The 23,307-nt window shown below is 46.3% G+C and overlaps 1 protein-coding gene across 3 annotated transcripts in view; it reads right to left on the minus strand.

Moving 5' to 3' along the window:
* Positions 1-207: 207 nt before the first annotated feature.
* The window catches only part of NRF1 (nuclear respiratory factor 1), a 117,015-nt gene continuing 93,915 nt past the window's right edge, over positions 208-23,307 (minus strand). For all 3 annotated transcript variants that reach the window (XM_019751370.3, XM_019751361.3, XM_019751352.3), the window contains one exon: positions 208-2,209. In XM_019751370.3, the coding sequence (XP_019606929.1) occupies positions 2,046-2,209 (164 nt within the window). In that variant the 3' untranslated portion in view covers positions 208-2,045. The remainder of the gene's footprint in view (positions 2,210-23,307) is intronic.

Below are 23,307 nucleotides of genomic sequence, written 5' to 3' on the forward strand. Positions count from 1 at the left end.
CCGATTGCATGGAGCTTCTCTGGTGATGAGGGATGGGCAGGAGACACCCCCTGTTCTAGCACTGTCCTTACAGGGCCCCACAATGCCAAGGGGCACAGCCCAAAGACCACAGAGCTTGAGTACAAGCACCTTTTACAAAGCTGAACAAGCCACCCCAAGAGCTCCTAGAGGCCAAGTGCTCCTATAGAGACGAACAGTTCCACTTCCTGTTGCCACATTTTTAACTATTTATTGAATGAGGCAGTAATAGACAGAATGGAAAACAACACAGAATCCATGCTCTGCTACTTGGGTTTTGCTTTTCTTCTTCGTCTCAGCAACTTCTCAAACTATTAGGAGGTTATTTCACCACAAAGGAACACGGACTTTAAAGCCCCTGGACAGCTTCACAATGACGATAAAAAATAATAATTAAAAAAATAACAAATTGTAGAACTAGGACTGTTTATATGTAAATTTCCCTTCCCTCCCCCCATTACGTACAGAAAAAACATACAAAGAACATTAGATAGTTTTATATAAAACAAGCAAATACAAGAATCAGAAACTTTTCTCAAAGGCTGAGCAAGACGTGAATAATCTTTTAATGTCGCATAAAAAAAAAAAAAACACATTAAATACACTATCACACATGGGGGGCCGAGAGGAGGGGGGAAGAGTTGTCCCTGTACTCAAGGAGCGAGATTTGGCCTGTCGAAAAGTCAGGTGAATTTAGCCACTGGAGACTCAAGGCTTGCGGCTGAGAAATCACAGAATTTAAGTTGCAAAGAACGCCCTGACCAATCAACACGCGTGAGGAGGAACCTGGGCGGGGCCTGGGCCCACCAGGATGCACCTGGGAAAATGGCAGGGTCCCTTCTGAAAGGGCCCTATCCAGGAGTACACTGAAACACCATCAGATCTTTTCTCTTCCAATGTCCCCATTGTGATGGCCGAACTTCCTAAGCCAGCTGCCCCAGTCAGCTCCAGTCTCCTCTCTGTTAAGCTTCAGAAAGTTACAGGAAAGGAGAAAATTGCTCCCACTGGTGTACTCTGGTCTTTGAAGGTTGTTTTTCTCCCTCCGTCCTTTCCCCTTCCCACCCCTCCCACTTCCCCCCTCTCATTCTCTCCCCCACTCCACAAGCACACGTAACACGCACGCACTCCTCAAACCCTTAATACTTCTGTCACCTTCAGTTCATATACATGACCAATTCAGGACTGACCTTCAAGCCAAAGCAACAATTTAATAGTCATGAGATCAAGGTTTCCTGGGAAGGGGAGGAGATGGGAGGCTGAGGAAACCCCTCTTGTCCCTGCCTGGGAGCTTCAAGGACATTCACCTGCCTGTGGCAAGGTCAGCACCTGGGCCAGCCCGGGGAGAATCTCAGCTGCCAGACCACGACGCCCCTGGACCTTGCAAGCACAATTTCTGGACCCTGCTCTGGAACCTCCTTCCTCAGGTGAGTCCAGCAGGGAGAGTTCTGGGTGGCCACTGGGAGGCAGCTTTGGTGAAGGCCATGGTCACCTCCACCTGAGTTTGTCAGTAGCTCAACGCATGACCCTGGTATGAACAAAAATCGGGTGACTGTGTCTGGCCACGTACCCTACACCCACTAAACTGGGTGAATTATTTTTTCCACAGCGCACCTTGATTTCATACAGATAATTCCATGCGGGTTTCATATATATATATACATATATACTTTATATATATATGTAAATGTGTATATCCATATGTACACATATACATATATTCACACTCACACATACACACACATAAGTATACATACATGTTTTCGCAGAAAGAAGTCCTGCCACAATTTGGCTTTTTGGGACAGTGAAACTGACAATGCAGTATCTTACTCCACCAATCCCAGAAAATCAAGAGTGGTGCTTTAAAAAATGCAGTTCCAAAATCCGCTGCCTTTCTTCCTTTTTTAAAAAAGGGGTAACAATACTTTTCTTCCAAAGTCGAGAGACTTAATTCCATTTGATTGCACCTCTGCAAATGCGTAAAAAATGCTGAAGTAGACTAGAAAACGATGCCATGATATGGCTGCGTGTCACTGTTCCAACGTCACCACTTCCACAGCTTGGCCGTCCATAGTGACTGTGCTGTCTGATATCCTGGTGGTCACAGGGGCCATGGCCACCTGCACCGGCCCGTTGCCCTGGGCGAGGCTGGTCACCACCGTCTGGTACATGCTCACGGGTATCTGGACCAATCCTAGGGAGACAAAGGGGAGACCGATGACGGGGACCGGGTTGAGCTGCCCTGATGCTGGCTGGACAGGGCAGCCAGCTCGGGGATCACTGCCGCCTCAGGTAATCGCATCCCTACTATCCAGGCACAAATACATCCCTTCTTTCACCCCATTTTGATTCTTAAGAACAGAGTATCAGGAAAGAAGAATTAGGAGACATTGTGGAAACGTGCCTCAGAGCAGGGCCTCCCTAACTTGCCAAGAGAGGACCTGCCTGCCACCAACTTTAGGAAGCATAGCTCATGGGGTATGAATAACCCCTCTCCCCTGAAGCCCATCGCTCTGACTACCTTCTTCCTCTGCAGGAAAGGCCACCATTATTTTTCTTTGATATTCTGCTACACTGACTTTCTTTTTCTTTTCTTTTCTTTTCTTTTTTTTATTGGGGAAGGGGAACAGGACTTTATCGGAGAACAGTGTGTATTTCCAGGTCTTTTTCCAAGTCAAGTTGTTGTCCTTTCAATCTCAGTTGTGCGGAGGGCGCAGCTCAGCTCCAAGTCCAGTTGCCGTTGTTAGTTGCAGGGGACACAGCCCACCATCCCTTGCGGTAGATGAACCGGCAACCTTGTGGTTGAGAGCCCACTGGCCCATGTGGGAATCGAACCGGCAGCCTTCGGCGTTAGGAGCACGGAGCTCTAACCACCTGAGCCACCGGGCCGGCCCCCTACACTGACTTCTTCAACCCTCTTTCTGTTTATGTTCAAGTTCCCTCAGCTTGAAAAAATGTCTCCCTGAATCCTATCCTGTCTTCTGGCTAGTGTCCTTCCCCTCAGCGTCAGCTTATTTAAAAAAAAATGCCTAGGTCATTAGTTTTCTGATTTTAGATTTCACAAACCAGTAAAAATTTTAAATACATTTTGGGGTCAACTGAAAACAAAAAATGACCCCCAACTACCTCACTATTATTTCACAGTAAAAACGATGGTTTACCACAAAGAAATCAAAGAAAAGGGCAGTCCTTCCTAAGAAGGGAAAAGTTCATAATTTTATATGATGTATTTAAAAAAAGGATTTCCGATTAAGTAAGGCAGAACCAATGCACATATCAATCTCCTATTCTTCCTAAAACAAAAATTATGGTGAAGGGGGAAAAAGGTTGTCTATCAATGCCAGATGTCAACATATTTTTGGAAGACACAAAGCAAATGTAAAGTGGCTCTAACTGATTAGAGAGGTGGAAGCTGCACCTGTCCGTGGAGGGCTCAGGATGTGGAGACCTCGCTACGCAGAAACAGTGGATGAGGCGAGAACAGGAATTGGCCGCAAGTTTGTATTCAATTGATTGGACCAGTAGGGTCCCAGCAACCCCAACACACAGACCTCTGTTGAGAGGACATCTGAAGTTCATCTACCTTATTGAAAAAGGGACCAGGAGAGACCCAAGGAAAGTGAGAGGGACATTCGGCAGGTGGGGGAGAAGAGACGGTGAAAACTCTGGCCTGCTGCCTACTGCTTACCCCGGGGCCCGAGGTCACCTCGCTCTGCCCTGCGCACCCTGCCAATGGGCTTTCGGGGTCTTACTCTTTAGGAACACAGAAGCAGAGACAATGTGGGGAGCAGTTGAAAATAAAAACAAATGCCCCTTCAGAGGTAAGAGATCATAAAAATGAGGTGCTCTTATTTAAAAGGAGTATGAGAAGCGTCTAACATATGCAGGAAGAAAAAAAGTCCTATCGAAAATCTGGGAGTCATAATGTTGTTGGATGTCTCGAAGGCGAGCCTGGAGGCTAGAAGATGATGGAGAATGCCTTCAAATGTCCGAGAGAACACGCTTTCAGCCCAGAATCCTACAGCCGGCCCATGAAGAATGAGACCCATATCAATTAAGTGGGGGGCAGAATCAAGACACCTGCAGACTTGTCAGGGCGCTACAAATCGGCCCCCCAGGCACACCTCAGGACGCTCTGAAGGATGTGCTGATGCTCCACAGAAGTGAGCGAAAACTCAGAAAGAAGTGGCCTGGGATGTAGGAGCCAGAAACCACTGCCGAGAGCTCGGGGGCAGGATGAGGTGCCCAGGACGAGGGCGGTGCAGCAAAGCTGCGAGGACAGAGGGGGCCGAACCATGGGAGAGAGGACCGAGAGGGATTTTCCAGAATTGGGTAGAACTGGCGATTGCTGCTTAAAAAGTAGAAGGAAAAAAGCAAGTATTAACCATAAAAATTATAATATACTTGTCTTGGCAGTGAACATTTTTTATGTGATTATAATAATATAAACATAAAAACTGAGTTATCAAACAATTGGAATAACGTCTCAACTTAAGAAGTGATCATATACGATTATTATTTCGAGCAGTGAAGCTACATACCAGAAAAAAGAGCATGAAGTGTTGGCCCTGGGGTACCGTATTTTTTTTTAAATGGCTGCCTACCGTGTTTCCCCGAAAATAAACCGGGTCTTATATTCATGTTTGCTCCACAAGATGCATTAGGGCATATTTTCAGGGGATGTATTACTTTTTCATGTATAACAATCTACATTTATTCCAATGCACTCATGTCATCTTCTTCTGGAACATCGTCATAATGTACTAAATGCGTCCCTCTGGCTGACGATCTCAACTAGGGCTTATGTTCGGGGTAGGTCTTATTTTCGGGGAAAGTGAAAATAAGACCTACTGTAGTCTTATTTTTGATATTTAGGATATATCACTTTTATGAAACTAAAACTTTATTTTTAAAAGGGATGTTTTACCAGAATATTTTCTAATGCAAAAAAATCAAACATAAAATAAAAGGTTATTTTACAATGTGAAATTGTATCTAATTGTTTTCTAGAGGTAAGTGTTGCCAGTTTAGGAATAAATATTTGTGATGCAACAGGAGGGGCTTAGTGTTCTGCTTTGATGAGTCATTTTTAGACATCCCGGCCCATCCTGTGCATGTTAACAGGAGTAGAAGGCACGGCCCACCATGCCTCACACTTGAGACGCTGGGGCCTAAAAAGAAGAGGAGGGGAGGCCAGCCCACTCGCATGAGGCTGGGGGCAAAGCAGGCCAAGGGGCCAGGCTGTGGCTTCGGAGGCCTGCGGTTCAATTTCTCTCATATAGACCTTTGCAAATGGCTCTGACATGTCTCTCATCAATTCGTCTTTCAGTTCACCCCTCCTGCCACCCAAGTTATCTTTCTAGAACATGTCACGTCCCTAATCTCCAACTTTCCAAATCCCACGCTGTTACAGAGGTTCTCGAGGTCTATGAGAAGTCCCAGTGCTTGGCATGGTATTCAGGACCGTTCCTGATCTGCCTCGGGCTGTCTGCACAGTCCCATTTCCCTCACTCCCCGACAGGTACCCTGTGCTCTGGGCACCACCCCAGTCTATTCTCAGTTTCCCAACAGCTGGTCATACTCCTTTCTCTGGGCCTTGGCTCAAGTGGTGCACCACCCGGAGTCCCCTGGCGCCCCATCCTTCCCCTTTAAATCCTGGTCCAGTGGTCCCTCCTCTTGGAAGCCTGCCCCCGTCCCAGCCCCAGTCAGTGAGGAGAGTGGCCTTCTGTGAGGCTCAGTAAGCAAGGACGCAGTGCATCATCTGGCCCGGCCCCGTCCATGCAGGCAGACAGGCCTTCCCACTTGACTGAGGCTCCGTCAAGGCCAGGGCTGACTCTGGTTCATGCTCTAGTCCCCACAGTACTGACAAGGACAACAGGTGCCATAAGTTGGCATCAGTGCAGCCGCCGGGGCAATAGGCCAGGGGAGACTACTGGGGCCTCAACCCACGTGCGGCTGGGCCCTGCTCCCCTGACTGCAGGCTGTAGGCAAGAGCCTGGGCGTACGTGAGGACCATACGCGCCCTTCAATCACCCAGTGTAGCACCGCTTTCATCCCTTCTTCTGGTCAAAACAGGCAAAGTTAATGAAGTGACCCAAAAAGCATGGTAGCAAAGCCAGGATACCTGTGTAATCCTCCAAAGAACCCACAGCAGCAAATGGCAAAAGCAAAGATCAGTCCCATTTCATTGCTCTTGCTTCTGAGCTTGATTCAGTCCCAAAAGCTCCAAACTTAGGGAACAAGTCCCACACTTTACACAAACAGTAACTACTGTGTGTGAGCAGAGACATTCTCCCTAAATGCGAGCCACTGTCCTGGCGTAGGCCTGGGGGGGAGAGAAACTTAAAGAAGCGTCCGGTTAAATCTCTCTCACCCTGGTTCATGAAGTATTTGAGTTCCCTATGATGTGGGCCCACGTGCAACACTATTAAAATAGTTTGTAGTATCACGGAAGATTTGCCTTAAATTAAAATGGAGCAAATTCAAACGCAAAACTACATATTGTCTGATACTGCTATAAGCAGGTGATCTTTAGAACACAAACTAACCTTGTTGCTCTCTTTTACAACTTTTCAGTGCTTTCCAATGGCCCATGGGACTTTCCAAAGTCCAAGTCCCTTTGCAGGTACTTAAGCCCTTCATGTCAGCCCCTGCTGTTCGGTCAGCCTGGTGATCCATGAATCACCACCCACTTTGTACTCAGCCAGGTGAACTACACGACTGAGGTTCTCAACACCCCCCCACCCCACGACGTGCATACACCGTTACTTCTGCCTGGAATGACCTCCCTGGGCTTGTTCCTTGAGTGGGCTCCTATTCTTCCGCCAACAGTCAGCTCCTCCTCCACCTGGGCTGCTCTTCTCGGGGGCTCCCACAGCACTTTGCGCTGGCCTCCATGGAGGCAGCCGTCCTATTCATTATCGCTGTTTGCGCATCCCGTCTCCAGGGAGACTGTGAATTCCTTAAGGGAGGGACAGAGACTCCATCTTTGAGTCCCTAGCAATCAGCAGGAGCTCAATAAATGTTTTCAACACTCTTGGGTGAAATCTGCCTTCTGCGATTTCAGTTGTCTGTCCTAGGACTGAGTGATGGAACTGGATGAGTCTAAGGATGAGTGGCAGTGCCCGGTCCAGAGAACAGCAATATCAAAATGACTGCATTCAGGACCCATCCAAAAAAAACCATTTTAAAAGATTTCATCTTCTGTACTTCACCTCACACGCAGGGAAGGAGTAAATTTGGCCTCTACAACTGGGTGATAAAATGACTCCCACACAGTGCTGTCTCGAGAATAAATAACGGGTCACAGTCACAACATACCTGCAAAGCTTTTCAGAGGGAGAAATTCCACATACAGGGATCATTTCATAACCTCAAATGCCTTGAAATCCCAACCCACTATTTCCCACAGGCAGTTTCATTCTATCTCTACCTTAAATAAATGCATTACCATCTCATTGTGGGGATTTTAGAACCTGTGTCTCTCTCTACACCCACACCCACACACACTCTCCCCCCCCACAGCCATTTTGACATGGATTAGAGTAAATCATCTCAGTGTCTCTGACCTAACAGCCTTTATGTCCATGGCGAGGAAAGGGGGGAGGGGCCTGGAAGCTTGGAAACCCAGCATGCACTAAGTCGGCCGGCTGCCCTTGGAGGAGGAGATGATTAAATGCTGAGGTACAGTAATCAGGCTGGGACTGTCCCCCACATCTGCTCAGCCTGCCCCTGATTAGCCCTAATCTTGAAGGCGTATGTTAATCTAAGCTTGTATTCTGGGTCATTTCAATTGATTAAGTAACAGGAAGCCCTTCAAATTCTGCTTTAAGGGCTTGATGTTCTCCTTTTTGTTTTTCAGAGACCGTGTACAATCCTAGTAATAAGACTCTCTTGGCATGTGTAGAGCACTTTTCAAAGCCCTCTTACACCCACTGCATGTCATTTGATTTCTGCTAGGACCCTGGAGAAGCAGGCAGGGCATGTATTCTTCCCTTTCACAAATGACAGGCAAGCTCCTTTGGCAGAACCATAGACGTATTGTACAGGCACATACTTATGTCTCCCAATCTCTAGTACCCGAATCTTCTAAGCTGTAAGAAACCTTAGAGTTCATTCAGTTTAGTAAATCCAATCCCCTTCCTTTTTCTTTAAACTCAAAAGTAAACGGGTACAAAGTTTATTTAAAACAAAAAAACAAAACAGGGACCAAGAGAGACTGAGCGGTTCTTTCTCTCGAGAGTCTTTCCACGCAACACAACGTCCTACCCATGGACCACCGTGGCCAGCAGGGACCCGGAAGGGTGAGTGCTATCCTCTCGGGCTCCCTGCTGCTTCTCCTCTCAGGCTTCTTGTAAGGTTCACAGAACTGGCCAAAATGGGAAATGAAGCCAAAGGGGACTCAGGAACTCCAGGTCCCAGCACAAGGATTTCCTTGTCAAACAGCAGTCAGACCAGAATCCCTGGAGGACCTGCTGGCTCCAGGACCACATTTCCCTGTAAGAGCCAGTGAGACCTGACCCTGCTCTATTTTTCTACGACTTGGGTATCATTCTGGAGTCAGACACAGTCCTCCCACTCTTCTCCCACCTCAACAAGTGGCAAGTACATCCTTCCAGCTGCTCAGGTCCCAAACTCTGAAGTCGAGTCCTCTTTGACTTCACATGCAATACATCAGCAACTCCTGGCTACGCTTCCTGCAAATGCAAACAGACCTCAACCACATCGACTGCTGCCACCCTAGACAAATGCCTACACCTCTTGTCTGGACCACGCTTTAGTTTCCTTTGTGAAGCCAAGCTTCAGCCCTTGCTCCACTGCAGTCTGTTCTCCACACAGTAGCCAGAGGGATCTTCTAATTTCCACACGAGGTGATGGATATGGGGACATGCTCTGAAAATTCAGGCCATTTGCTCACATTAAGGGCTTGGCCTTTTTTATGTGGATCAGGAGGCCGTGAGGTTTCATGGTGATGTGTCTCTGATGGCGGCACCGGGAGAGGCACCAAGGAGAGGAACTTCAAAGGCTGGGTCGCAACCTGGCACATGTTGTGATTTTATCATTCCTGACCTCTCCTCAGGTAGCGAGTTTTATCACTTACCTACTGTGCAATGGAGCGCATGCACGTGCACACATACGTGTAATAAATGGAATTTATTTTTCCCAAGACTAACTTCTTTTAGTATTCTGAGATTTGATGAATAAGTCTATATATCACAGCTAGCTAAGTCTTCTTCTTGAAATATAATTTGGCAATGGCCACCCCATCCCATCAAAACACAGACACACAGACAAACACACACACACACTTTTGGTGGTTCTCTACTAAGGGAAAAGTAAAGTCCAAATAGTTAATAGTTGAGAAATTACATCAGCCTTTCCCACGAACACTCTATATTATCCCTTCATTACAACCATAGTTGTGCCCTCATCACGACATGTATTTGCTCAGACAGAGCCCTTGGCCTAGAATGATCCCCTGCCAACGTAAGTCTTGTTCTTTTAACAATTTCCACATCATTCATGGGGTTATCCCCGACAGAACAGCCCACGAGGCTCTCTCCCTCCTGTGACTTCACTGCCTCTATTGTTCATTTGGCATCAGCTCTGTGTGAACCTGTTTCCAAGTAGTTACTGTTTTCCTCTGTATAAATCTGCTCAGATTGTTGGCGTAGATGCGTAATAACTGAATATGACAACTGAGCAGGTTCTTCCTGACTTTCAGAACCTTGATTCCATTCCCATTAGCTTTGGCCTCCACAGACTAAAGTATCTGAAGCTTGTACTCTGCTCCCGAAAGAAGCAGGGCTTCTCCACAACCACGTTCTTGAGGAAGTGCGGCCAAATGCTGTATGGCAGTTCTGGGGCGTTTTACATGATGGTGAAACAGGCTGTCGTACTTGGTTTCCCAATTGGAAAGACCTGCATGTGAATCATGGCTGTGCCATTCAATGGCTTGTGAGCCTCGCTTTCCTCGTATGTGAAACTGCGATCACTCATTTCACAGGCTGCAGAGGCCTAGATGTGCTGACCTACGGAAAGCCTGGCACGGCCCTTGGCACGCAGTTGGTATCCAATAAATGGTAGCTACTTTTCAAAGATGACTCTGAATAAGAGGTTTGACGAAGTCTGGTTGGGGTCACAGATGTTGGACTAACGTTCTCAGAAAACAGAAAGCAGAGACAGCAGAGATCCCCTTTCAGCAGCGAGTTGCTCCTGCCAGGAAGCACATCATTCGCCAAAGGCCTCCAAAGATGTAAAGTAAAGATTAGAGATAAAAGCCATGAAATCAGGGCAGATGGATTGATGGGCAGCTTCCTTTCTGAAATGCAGTGATGGTCAGAACTGGCACTGGCTCTGCACCGTGACATATGAAATAGCTGCCAATTCTGTGCACTGGTAAATAAATACTCCAGACTGAACTATTAATCAATATTAGGGGTATTAAATATATGATCAGGAACAGTGTGATATGATGTCATCACTCTGATCAATTTCTAACCCCCTCCAAAAACTAATGACATAGGCTCAAGATCAGAGTTGCAGGCCTGGTCAGGGTCAGCCAGAACCGCAGACTGCCCTACCCCCACCCACCCCACGACAAGATAGAGCAGGACAGACGGCCTGAGGAAGAATGGGCCTTTCATTTGCCCTCACAATCTGGGAAACCTTTGGGAATTGTTGTTTGCTGTAACTGAATCTTTCAGCCCAAAGGCCTTCCAAGTTGGTCATGGAAATATCTTTAGTTGGGAGAAAAATATTGATGGGTGTAAGAGAAAAGTAGAGAGCTAAACAAATAAATTATCAAATAAACACAACCGTGGGTAGAAGAGAAATAATTCTTAAAACCCAAAGGAAAAATTTACAATGTAATGCCTTCTGTAGTTTATGGGCGTGAAAGCTAACTATATGTATCAGGAAAATATTGGCTTAAACGGGGAACCAGAAGATTGTGACTGGAAAGGGTAGGAATAAATAAATAAGAGATGAAACCATGTATTGTTATTACCTAAGCAACTTGTGCAGTTTTTAAAGAAACCATCAAGAATATCAACAGGTATTTCTGGTGACAGGCAGAAGGGAAGTCCTTCAAAAAATGTCATTTGCAGGCCTGGAAGGAAACTGACATCAGGGACTGATGTCTAAGGAAAACAACCATTACATGAAAAAGCAGGCACGCTCTGTACTGGTGTAGAAATGGGAGAACATGCAAGGAGATCATGGACAGAAGCTAGTCCAGTAGGCAGGCGGCAGACCGAGGCTGAGAATAACAAACAGGACCAGATGGAAGGGTCAGATACAGGACAAGAAGGAAGGTCATGAAAAGAACGTCAGCATCAGATGAAAAGGAGAGCCAGGTAACCCTCATGATAGTAACACAAGGAGGAAACAGAGGAAAAGCATTTCTTTCCCAGTGGTTCTGTTTCTGTTCTATTAGCTGCTTCCAGGGCATTTACGCTTCTTTTTCCATGCTTTCTATGTCCATGGCTTTTGGGGCATTTAAGGGATTTATGGATTAAAATCCGTACCACATCCGGCAAGGACTGAGTATTTTCACGAAGCCAGTAGCAGCCTTCGTGTAACAGGCACTTCAGCGCATCCAAGGTTTTCTCTGCACGTGCTAGACAAGCGCAAGCCTCATCTGGAACAACTCCTTTCTGGAATAACTTTCATAGCACTGACCCTGCCGGGTAGGGCAGTGTCACTGTGTCCTGGGCCTGATTTTGCAGACCTCTGGGAACTCCTCTCGCCCCCGTAAGCCAGATGTTAAAAATGAATCCATTTTCACTTTACTAGTGAAATATATTTCAAAACATAGTTTGGAGATATAATTTTACGATTTCCTCCTAGAGTTACTGGAATGCCCGGAACCATGAATGAAATCGGGGGTTGTGTGCTTCAGTGCTCAGAACCACTGTGGTTTATTATCCTGCAGACCGAGCCCCCAGTGGGGGGTTGAGCCAGCCAACTCCAAGGCCTGCTCATCTGACTGAGAGGGCTTTAACCTGAAATGGCAGGAGAGGAAAGTGTCCAACTAAAGCTTGTGGGACATGTTTGTCCTCGGAAGGACATCTGGTCCGAGTGTAGCGAGCTGGGCAAGAGGAGACTAGTACATTTCCAGAAGAAATCATGGGAAGAAGGGTGGGACCAACACTCACGGCCTCCAATGTCTATGCACCAGTGGACAGCATATGGGCAACGTGTGAGGTGCTGATGGCGACCTCGGGAGTAAGTCACCAAGCTGTCTGAGTTGACAATAGTCAGGGGTAGATGTGAATAGGAGGCTCAATTGGGAAGAGCCCAGCGTTAGGAACGGAGATTTCTGTTTCTGTTACTATTAACACGTTGCGTACGGCGGGGTTTAAATCCCTCGTGAAGATTCTCGTGATCCGTACGCAACGTGTTAACACTTTCAAATTAGTTATTGTAGGAAATCTCAAATAGGCACAAAAGGAGAGCCTAGGACAAGGAATGCCTCACCCTGGTGTGCCCGCCATCCAGCCCTTGCCTCTTCTATCTGAACAGGGTTAGACTGAAGCAAAGAAGCTCCCAAAGATGCACTGATTTTTCCACTCTTAGCACAATCTGTAGCACCATTTAGAAAACGAACCAACTTTCTGAGAGCACATAAAGAGCAGCGTTAGATTTGTTGTAGGCAGTGACACTCCCGAAAACAGCTGATTAGAAAGTGGAAATAAACGGACAGTTGTAGGGTTTGACTGTCACATGGAAAGAAATCTCTCTCAAAAAACTTCATTTTGGTCAAGTATTTATCCTGCCTTTCCTATTTGGACTGTATTTAGCATAAGTAAATTGTCAACGAGGACAAGTTCTTTATAAAAGAATGCCAGCTAAGAAAGGCAGAAGGAATGATGACATTAGAGAAGTCAGCATCTTGTAACTCTTAGGGAAATAATAACCTATACAAAATCATTAGTGTTTACTAAAACCACCTGGTGACGGGTGATGAGGTCTACAGGCGAGGAATTCCACCACCGCAGGAAGCAGCGCCTGGAAGGACAGCCGCTCAGTTCCTCTCCCCTCCAGCTGCTTCCTTCTTTCTCCGAAGATGACCCCCCTGCACCTTCTCAGTCAGCACCCGCCTGCACTGGGCACAGTCTGCCTGCCATACAGAGGCCCGACACTAACACAGAACTTTGAAAAAGCACTGGGCAAGATGGGCCACCAGACGCGCTGTGGAGGGGCACACACTGCTGCGGGGGCACAAACTGTCTCTGACATGAGCCCGGGAAGGGTTTTACAAACATGCCTTCAGCAAATCGCCTGCACACTGACTGCTAACACATGCAGGTTTATAAAAGTAGATCTTACAGTCAGCTCTTAGTTGAGCTGAAGGGAGGGTAGTTCATATCCCCCATATCGCCTCTAAACTGGAATTTATGATGTGCTTTACTTGGAGCAGACTGATTTTCCTAATTATGTCTTCCTTAAGCTAATATGAACACTAATTTGTATTCCTTAAGTATTCAGCAGCTGAGTGGGGGTGGAAGAGATGGCCCAGGCTTAGGCTGGCTTGCTTAGAGAAACTGTATAAGGATTTAAAATGTGTCACGAGTAATCTGCATGACAGATAAATCCGTACGTGGCAACTAAGAGTTGACTATATTTATATTTATAAAATTGACAGGCCACTTCTGTCTCATAGGGTTGCTATGAGGATAAGTAACATTAAATTTACATGACTTAAGTTAAGAAAGAAGACACTGTCTAAGTTTGAGGTGGTATTGTTATTTCATACAGGTTCTCTCTCAGGAGTCAAAGCAACCGTGTAGCAGCTACTAGAGGCAGACAAATGGGGGAAGCAAGATGAAAGGTCCTGCCTCGGTCCCCAGAGTTGCTGAGAACGGAAGGGGGGCCACCAGCTCAGGGTGCCCCCCTGGGAGTGTTGTGCACACTCCACGTTCTGCGAAAATGAACAATTCACACTCACACTCTTGGCCCTGAGTATTTACGTGCCTTCTTGTTAGTCAGAAGCAGTGTTTATGGAGAAAAGCGCCTTCCAGTCAAACAGTAGAGTCATGAAGGCTTAAGGAAGGGAAGGTCAGGGAGCAGGGCAGCTGAAAAGTAGACATTCCTAAAATCCAGGTCCTTTCTCATGGTTATAATCCATTATTATAATTATAATCATAATAATTATTGTTATTATTTTGCAAGGGGGGGAGGAGAGGGGAGGAAGGACGTGAGACTCCCAGAGGAAAAAAATGGAAAGGTACAAAAATAAAGATCACCGTTTAAGTAACATGGCTGGAAGGGGTTGTGCCAAAAGCGTTCAAGTAAACTTCCTTTTCTCCTTCCAACAAGGCTGAAACAGAAACGCCAAGGCTTACTGAGGCAGTCGAGACGTTTCGAGGTTCAGACCAACCTCTGAAACCGCGCTGCCCACTGTGACAATGGATAATGTTCCATCTGTATGCCGGCCAATATGGTGGCTACAGAGCACTTGAGACGCGGCCGGTGCGATTGAGGAACTGAGTCTTTCATTGTACTGGATTTTAATTCACTGAAGTTTAAACGGCCAGAGCGCAGCTCTATAACCTTTCCAGAGCATCATCAATGTGCTTCAGTCGTTGAAGATGGTAAGAGTTGCCTTTATTTAGATGGAAACTCAATCTGAAATTGCATGCTCTGCATTCACCTGAAATATATTTTCCTGGCATTGCCCTTATTTACATGACAGGTTTCTTTCCTTTGCTGGCCTACCCCGTCACCTTATTTCAACAGCAACCCTCCCACCACTGCCCCCAGGTGAGAAACTTCATCAGCATTTGAGAACAATACAGTATAGCTATACATTACAGCGCTATGAGCAGTGAGGAGAGGCTGGGCCCCGCAAAAGCAGAATTGCTGGATGCCTCTTTCCGAGCCAATCTGATAGCAGGGGGCTTTGTAGTCTCGCTCAGAGCACTGTCTCAGTTTCCATATATAGACCCCTTCAAAGATTCTCAGATCCAACTGCTAGCTTTACAACAGAAAAGATGTTTTAAGCAATTTCACTATGAAAGCCCCATTTAGCTCAGAAAATCTCTAAACTGGGGACTTTCTAATAATGAAGATTTGCTGTAATTACAACGTCACAGGCAATTGTGCTGACAAAGCCAAACCAACATGTCTCCTTGCTGGGCCTTTGCTCTCAGTCTGACCAAAAGGAGGAGAAAAGGTGCTTTGTGAGGAGCAGATGTGCAGTGGGAGGCCCCGGGGAAGCAGATCTGTTGAATGAAGCAGGTGCCTCTTAGACATTCACTTTCCTGACTCCAACCACAGCTTCCCTTCATTTGATACCCTGGCTCTTGGCAGGAGGACGGAGAGAGCATCACACAAAAAGGAAGCATGTTTATCCTGTTCAGATTACGGCTCTGCCAGGCTGCTGCTGCTGCTGGGTTCTGCACATTTGCTCTTTATTAAGCAAATGGTAGATCTGGGAAGTGAATCCCTGTATTTACACAGGTAACCTGAGAGCCAGAGGGCCCCAAACCATACTGGCTGTGATGTGCAAGCCATTAGAGTTAATAACAGTGCACTGACATTCCTTCAAAATCCTAATGGAAGCATAAATAAAAAGAGGAAAGTCCCCTTTACCCAAGAACCTTGAAAACTTCATTCTGAAGAATTTTTCCTGTCATGAAATTCTGGTTCTTGTGCGAACAGTGATTAATCCTCCTTTTACACGCTCAATTTTAAAAAACCCACTTTTTAATCTACATATTGAACAGAAACAACTCCAATCAAACTTCTCCAGTCACGGCTCTGGGTTTGGTATGCTAAAAAAATAATAAAAAATAAAATCCCTTTACAGAATATTACCTGCAGTGAGGAACCAAGATTCTGTCTTGGTTACAAGGAGCTGGAATCATCTAAGACCAGAATCTGTCTTTCGAATACAAAGACTCAGAAAGATCTGGGGACCTAAAGGGAAGGAGAATGAGACAACGAAACATGTAACTTGGCCTTGAGGACACTGGGGATGGAGCGGAGACCATGGTCAGTGGTGTCCCCTGCCAGATGGCAGGCACCTTCTTGGGAATCTCTGTCCCGAAGCCCTGGTCAGAGTCCTCTGCCCAGAATGTCCCTGGTTCATCAAGCTTCCCCAAGCTGAGACTCCCTGACATAGTCAGACCAAGGAGCAGAGGAAGGTAGGCCCGTGTGGCTTGACAACATGTATTAATTCCCTCTGGAGCCCTGAGGAGCCAACTCTGGAGGCATTCAGCTTTTAACATGGAAAACATCAAAAAGCGATATCTGACGGACATGGCGATGCTCAGATGAGTCCTAAGAATAAAGACCAATGTACCGTGGCCTAACATTTCATTGGAAAAGGCCCTCTTTTTTCTCCTGCTGTCTTTAAATCTTCAAATAGCAGAGCATTGATTAGCAATTCCTGGTGTACAAATCATGAATGCCTGAGGCCACCCAGTTCATAATGGTATCGGGACATAACACACCCCCTTTGGACTTGCAGACTGGACAAGGAAAAAGACGAATCTAAACCCACAATGACATTTTTCAAGAGACAGTCCTGCTCCTTCTGAAGGTATCTACAGGTCAGCATCTTGGCAGGAGACAGACAGATGCACCAAAGAACCCTGACAACTGGAAACCCCTCCGACTGTGGGGGCTAAGCCTGATGAGTGACAAGAAAGGCCTGGAAACGTGGACAAGGGACTCTCAGGCTCATCTGCCCTGGCACGCCTGAGGGACAATATGCTTCCATGAGTAGCAGAGGCTTTCTGAAGCGGCGCTGCTCAGCGTGAGGTGACCACCTCCTCCCTCCAAATGGAGGCTTAGATCCTAAGAATGCGTCCGGGAAGTGCTAAGAGCGAACACTCTGAAGATGAGCTCCCTTCCCATTCCGTGTGAGTGTTTAATGATACTCACTGCAGTAGCAGTAAGCAGTTACGGTGTGCTCATGGTACCCCAGGCACAAAAGAGAGTAGGACCAAATAATCTCTGCTGTCCCTAAAATTAGTGACATCAACGTATCTCCCTCGATGCAGGAGACTGGGGAGTCAGAAAAACTGCCACTTCCCTCCGAGAGCTATTCCGGAAATCGTTTTGGACGTCAGGTCATTAGGAAGGGAGTAGGGAAGGAGGACAAGCTTCAGTGCTGTGAAAGCGCAGAGAACTGTGCATGCCTTTGGGTATTCTAGAAGCGAGAGCTCCACCACCCATCTCCACGGTCCCATTTCTTAGAAGCAGCCATGCTTCACTGTCAAGTCTGGAATTTATTCAATAGGAATGTCTTCTTGCAGCCTTGTGACCCACCAGACTCTGGCTATTTGGCCCTTTTTGGGGTCAGTGTAAATCCATTAGAGAGCCTGGCTTGAAGATGCCTGTATTCTGGGAGAGAAATTTGCACTTGTGAGCCCTCGAAGGGGCCTGGGTCATGAATAAAGAGACTAGGAAGTGGGTCTAGGTGTCACCACTGACTCCTGTCTCAGGTTTTTCTGCCTCAGACTCTGCAGTGCACACAAATAGGCCAGTGCTTCTTGCAGCCCTGCTGCCCAGCTGTTTACTGGCTGTGGATTACTGCAGTCACATGGCAGTGATTTTTTTTTTTCTTTTCAGCAAAGCCATGCTGTCCATGAGCTGAGAAGGTCACAGGGAGGCAAGGCTCATGAAGTATTTGTGTTACCAGAAGGGGCACGACTTGCCAGGCTCCCACGGCACTTTTGCTATGCACTTTGGATCAGGGCTATCCCACAGAACTTCCTGCAATGACGGAAGCGTTGTGCATCTACATAATCCACTACAGTACCCACTGGCTGCTCGTGGCTATTTAAATTTAAATGCCAGTAAGTTAAAATTCAATAAAAAAATTCAGTACTTTAGGCCATGGTTATTGAGCCCTTAAAATGTGGCTAGTGTGACTAACTGAAATTTTAATTTATTTAATTTTAATTAACTTGCATTTAAATTCAAAGAGTCACACACAGCTAGTAGCTACCATATTAGAGACCACACCTTCAGATCTTGGGTTTTGACACCATTTATTGATTTGCCTCTGCTAAGATTTATAGGATACTGACTTTTAAAGTAAGTAAAATATGGCTATGACCATTCCTTAAAGGAATCCTGTAAAACCAAGTAAGAGTTTAATCAGGTGAATAAGAAAGACAACGATTTTCACTTGTTTCACACCTTCTTTACTTCCCAGGTTGGACGGGATGGCAAGAGGGAATGCAAGGGAGAGAAGGGCGCTCCTGTCTGGTGGAAGAAAGTAATGGAGATGGGGTTTTGGTTTCCAGTTTCACCATTTAGTAGCTGAGTGCTCGTGGGCAAGTCCCACCTGAGCTGCCTCTGCAAAGCAGGGCTCATAATCTCTGTTCCGCTCACCTTACTGGGTGAAGGTGGAATAATGCACAGAGCTCATGGTGGTAGTAGTGATGGGGGTAGGAGGGTACTGGACAAAGAAAAGGAAGGCTAGAGAAAGAAAAGGAAGAAGGTCCTGGATAATTATGCTCCATGCTTATACACATAGTTAAAAGGCAAAAACAGAGCAAAACTGGAACAGTTATCTATCTTCCTGGCATGACATCTACCAACATGTTCTCAGAGTGAAAACCATTCATTAGCTGACTGAAGTGGGGAAACCCTGTCTGCAGAGAAAGCGTGTTTCCCACAGCGGCCCGTGGAGGACACGGGAAGCATCCTGCTCAGAAGCGCTGCATGCAGTTAGCTCCCAGCACAGCGCCAGGGCCCAGGGAGCCCGCCGCAGCCCGGGCACAAATGAGCTTTGTTTATCCATAAATGAGCCCGGGCATAAATGAGCTCTGTTTATGCACTCACGTCTCACCTCTCTTCATTCTGAGCTACAACTCAGAGCTCTCCTTATCTTCTTTGTTCTAAGAAGTAATCTTTTCAGGTCTCTGAGTATGCCCTCCACCCCCTCCATTTCAAAAAGCCCTGTGATTCCAAAGGGGGAACAGCTGTGAGACAGATGCATCTTCATTTGCTTTTTCTTACAGGACAGGCAATGCTTCAGCACGGTCTGACACCATCCTAGTACTTAGCTTCCCTTCAGGTCCCGTCAGTGGCAGAGGGCCATTTATTTACCTCACAGGAGGGTGGCCTAACAGCCCACAGCTGCCACAGGCGCTGCTCTCTGGGGACTGCAGGACTTGCAAGCCGAGGTCCTCGGCTCACACACAGCACTGTTGCTCCGGGCCGGCCAGCTTCAAGCCTTGGAGGCACTGAACTCACCATTTTTGGGATTAAAGGTACAAACAGCATCACAGTATCAAAGAGTGCAACATCTTTTAAAGCTCTTATCGTGCTTCACGGGGACTAAAAATGCACTCTTACAATAAATCTTGATTCAATACACTTATTTACTTCAACTTGAATTAAAATACTGAGGCAAACAGTGATTTAATGCACTCTAGAATAGCTTATCAGCACTTTTTTTTGGGGGGTGGGGGAGAGTAACATTGATATATTTCCTAAATTAGCTTAACATTTACATGTCCACTGACTTTTGGGAACAAGTCCATACACTAATGTGTCCAGAGAATGAAGAGCACAGAAAAAAGGAAGAATGTGAGATGCATTTTATACTTTATTAAGACGAGGACTGGCATTTCGTCTCTTATTTTTAAAGAAGAGCTGGAAGAGGAGGACATGGAGTAAGTAATGAAGGATGATGGCGGCGGTGATAGTCGTGAACAGTGAAGAAAGCTTCCCTTCACGATGGAAGCTGAAATACAATGCAGCTGTGAGAGCTGAGGCGACAAGGCCATTAGGAGTCGCAGAGGCCATGCTAACCACTGCAACCCACGCGCTGGAAGCGAACAGCAGTCCCCGCCCAAGGAGCAAGCCGTGGCCTAATGCAGGAGCCATTCAACAATGTTACCTTTGATCAAAGTTCCTTCCATTTCCTTCATTCCAGGTTACAGAGGGCTCTGACTATTCCCATTTTTATAGTATTCACCTCTGGAGCACAAACCCTTCCCTGGTGTAAGGTAAACACGTGGATCTGTCCTGCAGACAGGAAAGCAGGGTCTGCAACAGCACCGTGCACTCTGTGCAACTTAATGCCTTTGGGAGAACGATGGCGAGGAAACGGATGCTGCCACTGATAACAATGTCAGGTGCCCAGCTCATCCATGCGCCCAGCACCATGCTAAGCACTTTACAGGAATCATTTTGTTTAACGCTCACAACTACCTTATGAGCTACCTCATGGAACGATCATTATCCTCATTTTACAGTTAAGGCTCAGAGATGTTAATTCGCCTGCCCAAGATCACACAGCTTGGTAGTGGTGCAGCTTTCAGCAGATCCAGCTAGGTAGGCCTGCAAGGGCTCCCATTTCCCTTGCCCCACCTTGTATTCTCAGCTCTGTACCAGATACCCACAAAGTTAAATGACTCTAGCGACCACTTTCTATGGCAGAGGTTCTTCATCTTTTTTGGGAAGTGGGGGTGGGGAGATGGGCGATGTCTCTGATCTATTTGTACATCTGATCAAAGCTATAGAGCCCAGAAAAACACAAAAACTTTTTGTATCGAATTTCTCAGGGTCCACAGACCTCAGTTAAGGATGCCCTAATATTCTTATAATACACATAAAGTAGTATTTCATAGAAAATTAACACACACACATTGCCTCCTTTGGGTCCAGCTGGGTTTACCCTTTTATAATCAGTACAGAAAAGACCTTTCCATCGTCCTGTCTCACTCGGGAGGCCCTTGCAGAATAGGAATGTGTGTTTCAATCTCTCAGGCAAGGACCCCACCCAAGAGTCCTGCTGCCTTATCTGAACTTCATGTTTCTATCCTCATCCATCAACTCTTACATCCCTCTTGCTAAAAAGATCCATTTTTTAAAAAGGTATTCCAATGAACACAGATGAGATGAAATGCAATTGGGGAAACACATATTTTAGAAAGTTTTTAATAAGGTCCAAGAAAACTAGGGCGGTAAAAAGGCAAAGATATGTTCAGTGTGAAGGGAAGACAGAATTAAAAAAAAAATTATAAAATTGACTTGGTTTGATTTGGTAGTTGGAATGGGGAGTAAAATGTTCACTTGTTTTATATATAGTGCGACAAGATTGAGTGGGGTCTGTTAGTAGTTGTAGGAAATTCTGTGGATGAATCTTAAGGGGGAACCGCAGCAGCAGGACTGCGGCTAGGGCCAGGCCAGAACAAAGAGGGGGGACATGTTGCCCTCAAGAGAATGGGAAGGGCTGCTCTTTCTGTAAGTATAATGTTAATGCCTTGTAATCAGCTTTAATTTTTAAGCAGACCCAGCCCTTTGGTCCACTTCCCTTCATTCGGGGGATGGAAAGGTAGCTGGCTCCAGATCTTAACCAGGACAGCACAAGTAATGGACGGTCTCTGGGTGTTGGACGAGGGACAAAGATGCACATTCCAAACTCTCTGGGGGAGCCCATCAGGGCGAGAGGCAGAGTCAAGGGGAAGGTCAAATGAGGAGCAGAAGCAAATTAGCTGCCAACTTGCTCCAGGCAGACACATACACTTTCCTGAGCCCTTTGCCCCATGCCCCAGCCCTACCACCTTGGTCTCTATTTCCCTAGAGACAGGGAAGGCTGAAAGAGCCCTGGCATCAATTGAAGGGCAGGAGGGCTTGAACAGAGGCTTCCAGGTGAGGAAACCACTTTTCAGCTCGGTTTACTTCCTTCTGAACATCATCTACTCTCCCCCAGTGTCCCCTGGTTCTAGACAGCAGCCACCCACCCCTCCTCAATCAGATGAAAATAAAAAGGCATGTTCACTAATCACAACATGGTCTTCTCACTGAAAATACTTGTCTGACAGCCAGCTGGTTGGTTCTGTGAATTCTGCCACTGGAGAAACACACAGGGCCCCTGCAGGCTAGCAAAGGGCATGTGAGCATGCTCAGAGGGGAGCACTGCTTACTGGGCGGGGAGCACTCGGCAAAGGAAACCACCAGCGTGTCCCTACAGCCATCAGGAACAGCTGGGGCAGACAGGCACTGTGGCAAGTGGCCTGTGGCAGGGGTGAGGAGAAAGGCCTGACATTCCCACGCTTATTTGTTCAACATCAGGGGACAGCCATCTCTCCACTGGTGGAGTCCAGGCAGAAACCAGGTCATACCTAAGGGGGGTAACATAGCAGAGTGGTTTAGAAACAAGTTGACTGAATTCAAATTCTACTCTCTGTGTGAACCTGGTCAAGTTACTGAAGCTTCCTGTGTCTCAGTTTCCCCACATATTAAATGGGGATAAGAATATTTACCTCATAGGGTTATTTTGTGTTTTAAACAAGTTAATCCATGTAAAACACTTAGCAGACTGCTTGTACATAGTGGGCATTATATAAATGTTAGTTAAAGAAATAAAATTAATGGGACAATGGAATTGAGAGACAGAATACAATGTCAATAGTGGAAAAGAATGCTGATGTTCTATCTCAAAGTACTCCATGGGGGGGGAGTGCCCCACTATCATCTTTAATACAGAACACGAAATAGAAGAAGTTGGGGAAAAAAAGGAAACTAAAATTTCAAAGTGCAAGAAGTGGGCCCCCACAGAATTCTGAACAAACAGAATGGACAGCCACAGTCTCTTAGTCTAGAAAGGCACGCCAGGTTTGTCATTGTCTGAGAAAGTAAGAACCATCGTGGGCACAGAGTCGCATTATCCAATTCACCTGCTTCCCACCCGGTCCATCTCTGTAATGATGAACGCTCCCTAGAAGCTAGATCCTCAGCAGCGTAAGTCGCCCAATCCCCTAACCCATTCAACTGAAATACAATCTCTCCATCATCATAGTTTAGTACACATAAAACCAACATAGCCTCTATCATTAAACCAAAAATAAATGCTCCCAGGATAGTGTTATTAGAAATTCACCAAGGGAATTTGTTCAGTACCATAGCCGTTGTATAATCAAAGGCTACATGTCCCCTACCCCAGGGAAAGCTGGGGTAGGAGAGGAGAAAATTTATATTAGTTAATTTTATATCTTATTAGCAGTTCTGTTAAAAGGCTTGGTACGATTTTTTAAAAAATGGCTAAAATAAACCTTATTCTTCTGGATAAGCTTTTTTTTTTTTTTTAAATTAAAGTTTATTGGGGTGTGGGTAAGCTTTAAAATTAAACTAGGGGTGGCCGGATGGCTCAGTTGGTTAGAGCGCGAGCTCTCAACAAGGTTGCTGGTTCAATTCCCACATGGGATGGTGGGCTGCACTCCCTGCAACTAAAGATTGAAAACAGCGACTAGACTTGGAGCTGAGCTGCGCCCTCCACAACTAGATTGAAGGACAACAACTTGGAGCTGATGGGCCCTG

Source organism: Rhinolophus sinicus, chromosome 8 (genome assembly GCF_057876585.1).
Source record: "Rhinolophus sinicus isolate RSI-liver-muscle chromosome 8, RSI-T2T, whole genome shotgun sequence".
Taxonomy (NCBI): domain Eukaryota; kingdom Metazoa; phylum Chordata; class Mammalia; order Chiroptera; family Rhinolophidae; genus Rhinolophus; species Rhinolophus sinicus.